Source organism: Populus alba, chromosome 16 (assembly GCF_005239225.2).
Source record: "Populus alba chromosome 16, ASM523922v2, whole genome shotgun sequence".
Taxonomy (NCBI): Eukaryota; Viridiplantae; Streptophyta; class Magnoliopsida; order Malpighiales; family Salicaceae; genus Populus; species Populus alba.
The window spans coordinates 12,464,238-12,478,219 of NC_133299.1; the positions used below are offsets into that span (position 1 = coordinate 12,464,238).

The 13,982-nt window shown below is 29.8% G+C and overlaps 1 protein-coding gene and 1 non-coding gene across 4 annotated transcripts; one reads left to right on the plus strand and one right to left on the minus strand.

Moving 5' to 3' along the window:
* Positions 1 to 414: 414 nt before the first annotated feature.
* Positions 415 to 3,299, minus strand: LOC118037558 (OVARIAN TUMOR DOMAIN-containing deubiquitinating enzyme 3). Of its 3 annotated transcripts, none has more exons than XM_035043553.2 (8): positions 3,157 to 3,299; positions 2,855 to 3,008; positions 2,695 to 2,776; positions 2,554 to 2,617; positions 2,238 to 2,343; positions 2,079 to 2,133; positions 1,368 to 1,421; positions 415 to 937 (listed from the first exon to the last, which is right to left on the minus strand). In XM_035043553.2, the coding sequence occupies exons 1-8, from the start codon at positions 3,176 to 3,178 to the stop codon at positions 794 to 796; spliced, it is 681 nt and encodes a 226-aa protein (XP_034899444.1). In that variant the 5' UTR covers positions 3,179 to 3,299; the 3' UTR covers positions 415 to 793. The 3 variants fall into 3 exon arrangements, with proteins under 3 accessions (XP_034899444.1, XP_073261484.1, XP_073261485.1); XM_073405383.1 differs by having other exon boundaries at positions 2,695 to 2,780; XM_073405384.1 differs by lacking the exon at positions 3,157 to 3,299 and having other exon boundaries at positions 2,695 to 2,780; positions 2,855 to 3,150.
* Positions 3,300 to 3,372: 73 nt separating this feature from the next.
* TRNAE-CUC (transfer RNA glutamic acid (anticodon CUC)) lies at positions 3,373 to 3,445 on the plus strand. The gene has a single exon. It is a non-coding gene; the product is annotated as a tRNA-Glu (tRNA).
* Positions 3,446 to 13,982: the final 10,537 nt, after the last annotated feature.

The window sequence follows — 13,982 nt, forward strand, 5'->3', positions numbered from 1 at the left end:
TACTTTCATTCCATTAATTGCTCCATTTTCTACTTAGATATCCTTTGACATATACTAATTAAGTATTGCAATGTTGGTGTATCAACTTTTTTATTTTTCTAAATCAAGTATTTGAACTTTATTTTTTTCATTTTGATACAACCTTTTTCTTTTGTTCCAATATAGTAAAAATCTGTTAATTATGTATTTTCACATGGTTTCCATTTCTTCTTTTTTTTAATAATTGATATTTTAAATTGTGTTAATAATTTTTTTATTAATCATAAAATAGAATTTAACAACGATGCAAAGCTTAAATAACTTACCATTAATTAAATGATTTTCTTTCTAAAATGTTTATTTTAATTTAAAATATGTTTATTTATTAAGCAAGATATTATTTTATAGGATACTTTTACTAAAACAAACCACGCATTAAAAAATGAAAAATTGATATAAGTAGTAAATTGACACAATTACAAAAAAAAAAAAAAAAAAGTAAATGTATCAATATAGAATGACATATATATATAAAACCATTATGACGATTTGACTCTAAAATTATAATGCTTCCGAGTCCTTTCACCAGTGTAACTTTCAACCAGGAGGCCTCCTGGCGTTTAGGTTAAAAGAAATGCAGCTACATGATCAAGCCTGGAAAAGAGTATGATTTTCAATTTCTTTCGCATAAAGCAGGAAATCCCTGCAAGACTACATCCTCCTTAAATACTAACAGTACAAAATAGCATCACTTTCTTTGGCAATTATCAATGCTGGTTTTCCTCCGATCATGATGAAGTCTACTTCTGAGGCCTCAGACAAGCAAGTCGTAATGATTCTTACCACTGTACAGTAGCCTCACAGCTTTCCTGGGCTTCCCCTTCCAAGAGCCCTTCTGGAACTCAGCTCCGTACTCTGCTATGGGAATAAAGCCAGAGCCCCACCCACCACCGGCGTGCTGCATAGCATGCAAAATCTTGAATTTCATTCTAATTGGATGGAAGATTTTATCACTTGCTCATGACTAACATTCATAGATTCAATGACTGCAATAAGATTGTCAAATAATCATAAAATCGACCTAATTTAGCATGCCAAACACAGCTCCTACTAAGCAAAGCCATTCTTGTCAGATAATGAAGGTCTCACTCATCCCCTCCTATAAGCCCCAAAATGCCAGAGGCTCCCTGACTATATCCCTCATTTGCATGCAGCAAAAACCAAGAAACCAAAGCTTTTTTTTTTTTTTTTGTGAATTTCATCTCTTTCTTGGCTGTGTAGCATAACTATGTTTTCATAATTGTGGAAAAAGCAAAAGGTTAGGCACCTATATAGCATAACTTACAAGAATATTTTGCATGGCATGATCGCGGAAAGAAAAAACTTACCTCATGCTCTGGTATGTAAACAATGATTGGCTGATTACACAATCTTGACAGTACCTAATCCAGCAGTGATGATCGTTGGTTAGTCAAATATCAGCAAACATTACATATAAACAATCACACAGGTAAAGGCAGGAAACTCATACAAACAACACCCAGAGCAAAATCAGTCACACATGATACTTCACCCAGAGCACAGTATTCTAATTTCTAAAGCTGCTAACTGAAGCTTGAAATGACAGTCCTTTTCTGCCTCTCACCCAAAATGAAATGGAAATGCAGTAAAAAAGAGAGGGTAGGCGTGTGTTCATCTTAATTTAATAAAAAGAAAAGCAAACACTCATAAAAAGAAAAACAAACACTCAAACATATCCATTACAATTCATAAATTTGGCATCATCTAGATTCTAGTAGCAACATATCAATTTCTCAAGTTCATTCCATGACACGGATGGTAATCAGTAATTTTACTGATGTAAAGGCACTATTTGATGCTCCAAATAGATATCCTTGGGAATTCTATGAAAACAACTCAATCTCCATCGCAAAGGAAACTAAAACAACACACTCGACAGAGCCATGTCAACTAAAAATACATATTAACTCTGTAAGTTCATGAGCAGATCTCTGAACAATTGCAAACACAATCACCAACAAAACAAGTGGTACCATGAAAATGCAGGCATAAGAGAATGCATCAAAAGGATAACTAACCAGTAGCTCTGACTCGCCTCCCCAAAAATCAGGTCGCTGAATGCGTTGGCAGTAACTATAGAAAGACATTAACAGATGTACAATGAAATCCCATTCACAAAAGTATGCTAAAGCATCCATCAGAAAATCAATGATTAACTGTACTGCTTCAACACTCACCGTTTCAAAGACTCATCAACCGTGATTGCAATAACTGCTTCTTCGTACTGTTTGCGTTCTTCTTTACTATCACATATAACCTCTTTCACAGCCATTCGTAGTTCATCTGCAGTTTTTATAGCAAGAAAATATAAGCTTCTGCCACTATTTAAAGCAGTATAATCTTATCAATATCTACAATAAAACACAAGATAAGAGAATCCCATAATAAAACCAAAACAAGATAGCTTGCCAGAAAGAAAAACAAATTCACAGCTCTTCCTTATCCTGTTGATACTATTGAGATCAAGAAAATAAAATATTACATCAACTATACCTGCATTATTTCTCTCTTCTCGTGGATTAAGAGAGATGCCCTTGTTGAAAGCCATTCCTTTGACCTGATTTCCACCGGACAGAATTAGTTTAAAAGCTAAAAAAAAGAGAAGCAACGTTGTGTCACCTCATCAGTTAGTACCAGAGAACGAAAAAGACAGCGCCCATCTCCGGTAACTTTCTGAACTGAATAATGCTCTACTTTTTTCATCGAATGTGAGCCCCTGCCTCAAAAAAAAAAAGGGTTTAGTCTTCAAGGTCTATAAATCCAATAGAAAGAAAGAAAGAAGAAGAAGTCTTACAGTGAAGGCCCGATTCTAGCGAAGAAGCGATGGGTGTTGGCAGAGAAGAAAGGCGGAGGAAATGAGTGAGGTTTGGAGGTGGAAATTGAAGGAAGTGGGGAAGAGACGAGCTCAAAATGGGCAAACCCATGTTTCAGCTGCTCTAAAATATGCTCTGCAAATCAATCATTTGTTCATACGGAGTTAGGAATGGAATTTAATGTTTCTATCTATCTGTTTGTTGTTGAGTTGAGAGGGTGAAAATGAGATTAAAAAAATCTTTATAAATTCTTGAGAGTGAGAAGAGATGATGGAATGAATACCGTTTGTGGACTTCTCCGCCATGAAATTGAAAGCTACGAAAACAAAGCGGGGGAAACGATAAGGGCAGACAATGATTCTTTTAAGCAAACGAAGCAAGCACTCAGCGCAAGTGATGAGACGGCCATAAGAGCACGCGGGCGTGTTTGTAACTCGACGTCGTTTCTAGATGCAATTATTTTATTTTTTAACTTTAACGTGCACCGATTCTCCATCATTCCGTTGTAGTCTAGTTGGTTAGGATACTCGGCTCTCACCCGAGAGACCCGGGTTCAAGTCCCGGCAACGGAAACTCTTTTGGCACTAGGAGAGCTTTTATGTGTTATCATTGCCAAGCATGCATGTATGCTTTTACAATTCCATAGCGAACATAATAACAGTCCGCCATCTGCTGAACACGTGTGCGTGTGTGAATTGGCAGTATTGCCATTATAAATGTTTTTTTAAAAAAAAACAAAAAACCTAAACCCCTCAGTATTTTAGACAGTAGACCGACCGTGTTCCTTCGAACAGTGCTTCTTCTATTTGGTCTCTATAATTTTTTCATTTCTTTGTTTTCTTCTTTATTTAAAAAAAATTACTTTGATTTATGATTGGTTATTGGTTATGATGATTTGTTTTCATGCTTGCATATGAAGATGTCAAGGAACTGTTACATTCACTCGATTAATTTTTTATTTGATAAAATAAAATATAATTTTATTTATTTTAAAATAATTATAACATCAGATATTAAATTTAAAGTTTAAGGAAATAATCAATCTCTTTTTTTGTGCCAACATTATGGACTAATTTAAACATACAAGAAAAAAGTTCATGTCTCTTTTTAATTTCAATACCTCAATTTTTTTTTTATCCCTTCATATTAATTTTATTTAAGATTTGACTTCGTAGTTTGTTTTAATTGCTTTGATACAAGAATATTACAATATCAAGGCAATTTTCCAGTATTTATTTAATGTTCAATTTTGCAAAATAAAATAAAATTAAACTGATTTAGAATAATTAAGTGTTAAGACGTCAAATTTAAAACTAAAACAAATATGGGGATCGGATTAAATAGGCAAGATAAACAGGTTGGTGCATTCAACGCACACGGTAATAGGAGACCCCTTCCGTGTTCAAGAGACACGTAAGGCATCACCAGCTACCAAACACAGGCTTTTTGAAATTGTGTTCGACGAAGACATTGTGTAAGCCTCCGATGAATTGCTATTTATTTTGTTTTGGATTTTTTTTTATTGAATTTTTTTTTTAGTTTTGTTCATTGTCATACCGACATCATGGCAGCCTTAAAAATATTTCGATGAAAAGAACGGATTTTTAGCATTTAATTCTTTGATGGGGAATGATTTTGTTTAAGGAGTCGCCACCTAGTATTATAGTTATTAAGAACCCTGATTGACTAGTAGAGATTATATAGTATGAGACTGGTTACGTAAAAGAAAAGATATTATCACTCATTAAACGTCCGCCTGAGGCAGGCTGCATTGCTGGTTCTGTCTTAAATTACTAAATGTTTATTAGTTTTATGCTATGATGATTTGCCTATAATATTCCTAACTCTAGTGCTAATGAATATTTAACTACGGGTACTTTCAACCCTAGCGTTGGTAAATATTACGTAGCTATAAAATAAAATAAATTTTAAATCAGTATTTTTATTCTTGACTCTGGCATTAATAAATAAACCAATAAAATAAATTTTTTTATGCCATGCACGTATCCTTTTATTTTTCATTAATTTTTTTTTATTTTTTTGGCTGGTCCCGCTTAGTCCTATGTGAGCCTCTAAACCTGACCAACTCAGCCTGGCCACTTGCCCAAGCAATAATCCGGTTTGGGCAAAGCAACACGTGCTCATTAATTCATGCATGATGCTACATTATTCAAGTGAATTAAAATTCACTTGAACAGTGTGATGTTCATCAAATGAAAGCGGGAGGAGAAATAAGCTTAACTGGTGCAGTTGGAGGCGGAATTGGCACTTAGGGATGAAGACGATGGTGAAGCTAATGGGTCCATGCTACTCTCTTCTCAAGTTCTTCCTCTATTCTTCCTTCTTTCTACTTCCAGAGATGATGAAGATTGCTGCAGTGGATTCTGACTCTGGGTCGTTATTCTTGTTTTTTTTTTTTTGGGTTTATTCCCTCTGTTTTTCCAGCTCCTCTTATTCTGTTTCTCCGTCTCTTTCTTTTCTGTTTCGGTTCGTCCCCCTCTGCCGCCTCCATTTTGCGGCCTTTTCTGGCTTTTATAAAGCCAGAGAATGGCCTTTGTTCATCTGTTCATGCCTCACAATCGTGAGGCACCAACGCCTTAAAGAAAACAGGGGAATCACAGCAGAACTGTTCAACGTGGTCTCTGGAAGGTCATGGGCAGCTGAGGAGACGTGGTCCAAAACGGTTTGGTTTCTTGTTGAATCGGTCCTTGGTCTGGAGAATGTGTTGAATAGTGGCTCAAAACGGCGTTGTTTGTATCTTGGAAATGACTATTTTTCACTTTGGTCCCTAAACGTTAATTCTTAACAATTGGGATCTTAATCAGTAATAATCAATTTCTAATTGTGCCCTTGGATTAATTTTAATTGAATCCCTGAGTTATGCCATTTACACAACAGTCCTGGGTTTCTAGACTATTTAATTCAGTCCCTGGACTATAATTTCCTGCAATCTTGCCTTGAATCAGCTCCAAACTTTGTTGTTTCTTCAATTAAATCCCTGATTTTTAATTAATTAAATCAAAGTTTGATTAAGTCTGCAAACTTATTAATTCTTCAATTAAGCTCTTGATTTCATTAATTAAACTAATCCAAATTTTAATTAAATTCTCAAAATTATTAATTTTTCAATTTCTGACCAATTGACTCTCAATTTGATAATTTTACCCCTGAACTTTAAATTTGTGTTGTCTTAACCCATTCTCAAATATATTTTTATTCATTCATTTTTTATTATTTATTAAAAAATTTGGGTTATGACATTCCTCATCATTTAATTGATAGGGAATTTGGTTTTGTGAATTTCTTGATTTTATCTCATATAAGGTTAGTTTTGGTCTCATGACCCAAGTCATGGATTTTAAACAATAGCCCGAGTTTATTTCAATCATTGTTAGTTTTCAATTTCATTCTTCAACATTAGATTGTTTAGAAATTAGACTTCGTGAGTTTTTCACTTTCATTTCTATGAGGTTATCTTGATCTCATATTTCAGTTTATAAGCTTGTTAAGTTGACCCGCATTGATTTGAGTTTTTTTTTTTTTTTGCATTTTTCTTAGTTGAATTTTTTTTAGTTTTGCTCTTAAACATTGGATTGTATGAGAATTGACTTTTATAGTTGTATTCAAGTTATTATTTATAGGATTATCTTGGCCTCACATCTAAGTCATGGATTTGGTAGACTGACTCGAGTGGATTCGGGTTGAGAGGTTTTTTATTTTTTAAAAAATATATTTTTTAATTTTTGTCTTTCCATATTTGATTTGCTAAGAATTTAGCTTCAGATTTTTTTATATTTGCTTTATATAGGTTGTTACGTTCTTATTTAATTTTTATTTTTTTTATCAAATAAGATTATGGAGACCTTTTATAAATATAGGGAGGATGTTTTTTTATGGTATTGGCGAGCGTTTGTTTTTTTAGTTGATTATTGTCAAGTTGTTTGTTTAGTTCGATTTATTTACTGTCTTTATCTTTTTTAATTATATTATTAAATTAACTGAGATTATTGAACCCACTCAAGTTAATGACCCAAGTCTCAGAATTTTCTTACTTCTTTAAAAATATCAACATTGTCTTAGCATCTTTTTTTAATATTAGCAGATTTTTTGTCTCATCCGCAACATAACACAGGCCACCAATCTAATTATTATTACTAAAAAAATTAAAATGTGAAATAACTTGTTTCCATTATTCATATGAACAATGAAGCAGGTTCCTCTTTTTTTTTCCTTTGATTTTATTTGTTTTTAAAATTTTATCCTTCACAATTTTGTTGATTTTGAATTGTTATTCACAATTTGTTTGAGTTTGCTTTATATGAGATTTTCACGATCTTAAACAAACATCTAGTATTTGATTGGTGCTCGAGATAGTTATTATATAATTAAGTACAAGATAGTTTAGAAAACTAGTGGAGCCTATGACCCAAGTTATGGATAGGTCCAATATATCATCTTTTCAATATTAAAAAAATATCATCTTGAAAATTTTTGAAAGCCAAATTATAATTTTACTTGTTATTCAGGTTGTCTTTAGACTTATCAAGTTGATTAGATCATGTCAGGGCTACTCTGAAATGGTTTAATTTGAAACTCGGGCTAAGCAAGAAATCGAGGTAAAAAGTTTCAAGGTTGACTTATTAAGCTGGATTTTATAACAATATCAAAGTTCCTCGTGACCTAGATATTTTGTTTTTGTTCAAATAACTTTTGATTTGACCCGTAGCATAGTATGAACCAATAAACTCCTACATATATTTATTTTTTTTCAAATAAAAAAAAAAGGTAATAATATGTCAATTCCAAATTACCTAATCTTACTAAACTTGTTTTTAAAGAAAAAAAGATAGCAATGCAAGATATTTGTGGTTATCTAATATAAAATTTGTGTAACTCTTTTTGACAACAAGTCAAATGACTGGTCAAGATACCAAAAGCCAATGTTATAACTTGTAGAATTAAAAATCCATTAATCAATAAGAATTAATGCAAGTAAAGAGAGGTATGCAAGGAAGAGCAAAAAATGCTAGTAAGGCACAAATGAGTGACAGGTCATGTGATGTCAAAGTTTAAACATATAGAGCTTTAAAAAAAGTGTGGTGCGAGAATGAGAGAGCTTTGATAGAAAGAATTTTTGATTAACAAGATATCAAAAACTTCTCTCACATATACTGTGAGGTTGGTATTTATAGGGGGAGAACCTTGATTACTATGATCACTTCACATCATAGATATTTGAATGGTTAGCTTTGAACTAGAAAAAAAAAAAGAGTCATTATACTACTTCAACTTACTAGGAAAGGCTAAAACTATATTACAAGCTTACTAAAACAATTTTTCTAATATGTGTTAAAGATAGGGCATGAAAGGTGGCTCTACCATAATAATTATATCCATCCTTGTACACTCGAAGCTTGTGTTGGATAAAGCCATCAATAATCTATGATGTGCTTCTTAAATTCATGTCAAGTCAAGAAAAATAAAATCAATTAGTACATAAGAGATTTTTCTTAAAATAATCGTACAATTGGTTTACCTAAACCATGTAGAGGGGATGCATATTTACTATTACAAACAAACCACACTTGATTTGGAGGTCCAAAACTCCACATTCATTGCTTCAAATATTGGCTAGTAATCAATTTTAATATGTGAATGCAGAGTGGCTGATCAAAAACATAATGTTGTTTGGTTCATTGAAACAAACATAATGTGTGTAAGAGTTTGATGAAGGTAGTTTGTCCTTATAAATGAGATGTTTCATAATCCATTGGTGGTGATTAGACCTCCTGAAGTTGTTGGAGATATCACATTCATTCACTTGAAGATAATATCCTAATCAACCTTCTTAGTTGGGGAAGACAATGAAACAAAGATAAACAACATGTCACTTAATCTCTTCATTAAAAATGGATGACATGTTTTCTGTTTAAACCCTAAAAATTAGAATTTTTTAAATAGGATTTGAAAAACTTTAATTTAATAATTGTTGTTTCAATTTGAGCTCAAGCATTCTTAATTGAGACAAAAATGACTAATTTTATATAATGAAGCCTTGCCAAAAATAAATTAGGATACTTCAAGTGTGGCACATTTTACATAGTAACATTTGGTTTCCAATTTGTTCAATTTAGTCCATAATTAGGCCTTAAACTTTAATTTTCTTTAATATAGTCCATGATAAGGTTTGGTATAGCCCTTAATGTTGTGTGTTTTTGCAAAAAAGTCTTCGATCTTGAATTTTCTTTTAATTTAGCCCTCAATTAGTCTTCAAACTTTGAAATTCTTGAAATTGGACCCCTAATTGCACTAATTTAGCCTCACAAAGTTTCAATTGTCTTTAATTTTTCAATCTTTGCAAATTGATCCAAATTAAGCCTCTAAACTTTATTGTTCTTCAATTGAGTTTTTCTTGAACCCTCCCATTAGAAGTTTAGTTAAGTCCTTGAACTTAATTAATTCTTCTAATTTTTGCCTAATTGACTTTCAAACTTATTCTTTTTTTAATTAAGTTCTTATATAAGTCAATTAAACCTTATAAAAGTTTAATTAGATCCTTATACTTAATTAATTCTTTCAATTTTTGGTCAAGTTTGGATTTCAACCTGAAATTTATTTCTTTCTTTATCTCATCCAGTCAAAACATCCCAATCTAGTTATCCTTCTAATGTTTTGGTCTTTTATAACTTAATAGCTTATCTTCTCATGTCCTGAAAATATTTTTGGATTTTTAAGGAAAATATAAATTTAGGGGTTGAAAATTGGGTTATAACAAACCAAATGATATTGAATAGAGAAATAAAAGTATAAAATTATTCTTTTTTAAGTATAAATAAATAAATAATAAAATTCTTAAACTAAATAATAAAATTCTTAAACTAAATAAGAAAAATAAAAATAGTTAAGGAAAATATTTATTTTACCAAAAAGCTTGTGCATTAGTCTTCTTAAGTTGGAAGAAACTTGTTTTTAAGTTCAAACTGTTCTAGCTTCAATCCTGTGGATGTCTAATCAAGACCTCTAGCCCCTTTCTCTCCTCGTTTCAAGTGTATAACAATTCTAGGTAACAACTTTAGTTCTTTTATGTTAAATTTTGCGTAAAAAACATCAATCATTTTTTTTTTTCTATTTTATTAGAATTTAGAGTAATGGATTGCAAATCTCAAACTTGTTTTATTAACATATGTTATATCCATATATTTTTCTATTTTATTAGAATTTAGAGTAATGAATTGCAAATCTCAAACTTGTTTTATTAACATATGTTATATCCATATAATCCTTGAACAAACCTATTTTTGTGATAATAGTAAACTTGTAATAAAGAAAATCAACATAATTTAAATCAATAATTTTCTTTTATTAAGCTCATTCCATGTTATCTCTGCACTCAACCTTTAGCTTGCCAATGAAGATATCATTGAATGACATTATTGGTGTCATTATTGTCATTGTTTATGCCATAATTAATATTATAATCATCATGAAAATAAGCATCATAAATTATTAGAGAATTTCAATTCATGTTTATATCATCATGGATTGACAAAGAATTTCAATCTATAATGTCTATTTTTATAACAAATAGTGTTTGTTGCTCTTAGACTTATTTTCTTCATTTAATTTGTTTTTATCTTCGAAACCTGTCAAATTGACTTTAGTCTCAAAAGTACAATTAAAAGTGGAAAAAGTAGTTTAGTCTTTGGAAAAATATTCTAAATATAATTTGATTTTATGTTTTTAGTCTAATAAAATGTATTTTTGTTGATGATAATAGGTTTTAAAGGTTCATTTAATTATTTTTTTTATGTTTTATTGTGAAAAAATGGTAGAATTTGGGTGTTAAGGTATAAAACTTAAACCCTTATTTTTCAGTCACTAGACACAAGTTTGATGGTCTAACAAATGAACTATGTGGTGATAGGTCATCTATTTAAACAAATGATGTGTCATAGCATATAAGTTTGACGGTCTAAAAAAATAGGCAGTAATGTGTTGTTCACTTGGTTTCATTTTTTTTTAAAAAAACAAAAATAGCATCTAGGCCTCGTCTAACAAGGTACATGCCGAGACTTTTTATTTTTAAGGCCAGGAGCATGTGTTTGGTCTTCTATGGCCCACAATGTCTGACCTTTCATTTATGTAATTGTTTAGTTATTTTTATTTTAGAGTAAAATATTTTTTTAATTAAGATTATTGTAATAAAATTTAAATAATCAACCGATCATGCCTTATTTTTTGAAATCAAATAAAAAAATTATGAAGTCTCACTTTCAATAAATCTAGTTGAAGGTTGAAATTGAAAATAAAAAAATATAAATCCATGAGATCGATATATAATCTAACAAAAAAAAAAAAAAAATTACAAAATACAATTATCAAAACAGCCTAACATTGAAGATAAAATTAAAAAAAAAAAACTAAATAAAATAAGAAAAAAAACACAAAACACCATTATGTGGGTGTGGCTTTAATGATTTAACGACACCCTTTAGTTTTTTTTTTAATTAAATTTGTTAATTCTTATTAGCATGTTAGTGATTCATGATATATTTAGGTGAATACTAGTTTTATCACCGCGTTATGCCACAAATAAAATTCCAAATTGATTTCAAACATGATAAAAAATGTGTTAATATTATGGATAAATTTAAAAATATGATTTTTTTTGTTGATTTAGAAACTAAACATGTTGTTTATGTTATGGGTATGATTTCATGTCAATTCCTAACATGAAAAATAATAACTATATGATAGATATGTTCTCATGTCTCTTTTTATTTATATATATATATATATTGAGAAACAAAGAGATATTGTTTGTATGTTAAGGTTCACAATATCTTTTTTTTTTTTAAATATTTTTAACATACATATTTTTATAGTCTATCTCTCTAAAATATCATTAAACTTTCTCTTTTACAAAGTTATTAATTTAAGCATAAGAGAATTTCTTTATCCAGTAAAGATAATATTCTGCAGTTACAAGTTACCACCAACTTATCAGACACCAGTTACTTTAACTTATCAGACACCAGCTATCTTGGCTTATCATATATCATCTACATGCTACCAACCATCTTGACTTTTCAGACACCAGCTACATGCTATTTGCCACCTTAACTTACCAACAATTAGCCACTAAGCTCTCCGCATCAAGTTGCTAAACACTTTGATTAAAGAGAATAAATCATATTGCTAAACCTAAAAAATTAAATGATTGTTCAACACACAAGTTTTATTTCTAAACACCTTGAATTTTGAAATATCATTACTATCAATTCACAATTTGTTGTATTCAAGCAAGTGAAGTTTTAAAAAAAAGCAGATTATGGTTTAATGTTAAAATTGTTTTCTAAAGCATACTCAAATTTTTATGGGTGCTTTGGATTAAAGCATTTAAAGAGAGTATATGAATGAAGATGAATATTTAATTATGATTAACAATGGACGAGATGAGGGATAATAATTGTTAATTGATAAAATCAAAGGAGTTGGAATTGAATTAATAATAATAATAAATAAATAAATAAATAATTAAAAATAAAATCAGAAGGTAGACTTATGTTTCCCTTAAATTATCTTTTCACTTTTCAGATGGACTTTTAGTTATCACAGGAAACGAAGCTCGAAACCAAATCGTGGTTGGAGTCGAGTCCAAGGACATGGATCATCATCGAAGTCATCGCGAGCCAGGACCATTCACACGTGCAATCAAGCATCTCACGTGCCAGGCAAAAACGCAAAGGCCGAAGCCCTTTTAACGGTCAAACCGAAAAAAGCTGGCTCATTATAGACACAACAACGATAAGGGTTAAGTTTAACTTAGCCCCTGTAGTTTAGAAAACTAACAGATTTGTCCGTCTAGTTTCAGAAAATATATATTAAATCCATTAATTTATAATTTATTAACTTTATCATTTTCATGCTCCCTTCCAATTTATTTCGTTTATTTTTTTGAAAACTAAATAAAAAATAGATAAGGTGGGAAATTTTGATAATAAAAAAGGATCAAACTCCATGAAATTACTAGCAAACAAGATTTAATATGATAGAAAAATTTAAATTATAGTTTTGAATTTCAACCAATAATGCAATATAACTTGATAAATTAATAACTTTGATTAAATAATATTTTTTATTAGTCCCAACTTGGAACCAATAAAATAAATTAATAATTCTTTCAATTTGGAAAGATAATATATTTTAAAAAAATTACATGGGTCCACTTGATATAAAAATTAATAATTTTTATACATTAATTAAAATCATATATATTGGTTCTATTAGGAGATCTTTGTAAAACATGACTCTAATATTACTTGTTTTTATTTTAAATTGATGTCTTTTTGAACTTCATTTCTAACTTTTATCAGTGCATAAATAGTTTTGAGGTAGTATTCTCGTATTACAAGAAAAAAAAATATACAATGTAATTATTTATTTGAACACATCTTTGTGCAAGATAATCTTCAATGCATAATTATTTTCTTCAACTTCATCTTTTATGTCATTTTCTATTATATTTTTAATAATTTGTTTGTCACTCATTAAATTAAGTTGTTCTTTATATATTTTTAAGATGAGAAATTATTTTATTTAGTTTTATCACTTGTGATATTATTATTGTTTTTTAGTATTTTTGTTTACCTTGATGTTCAAGAACTATATCAATTAAGTAGAGAACAAATGTAATTTTAGTTTATTATAAAATTAGATAGATTCATGACTTCTATTTAATGAGACTAATTACATTTAAAAAACTTGTTTTAGTTAAACAAATATAATAATAATAATTTATAAATCAATAATTAAGTAGTATTCTTATGATCACGTTACATTATACATGTATTAACTTTAATGTTTTTAATAAAAAAAGGAATGCCTTGATAAATTTTTATTTTTTATTAATTTATTTATTAAATAATATCTGAATTAGTTGATAAATTTTCATGGTCCCAAAGGATTTAATTTATGGAAATTTAACTAGAGTTATTCCATACAAGTTAGTAGATGGTTAGTTAAATAGAATCAGTTTGAGTTTCAACCATTAAAATTTATTTCAACGGTTAGAATTATTTTTTTAAGATGAAAGATTATTTATCTCTA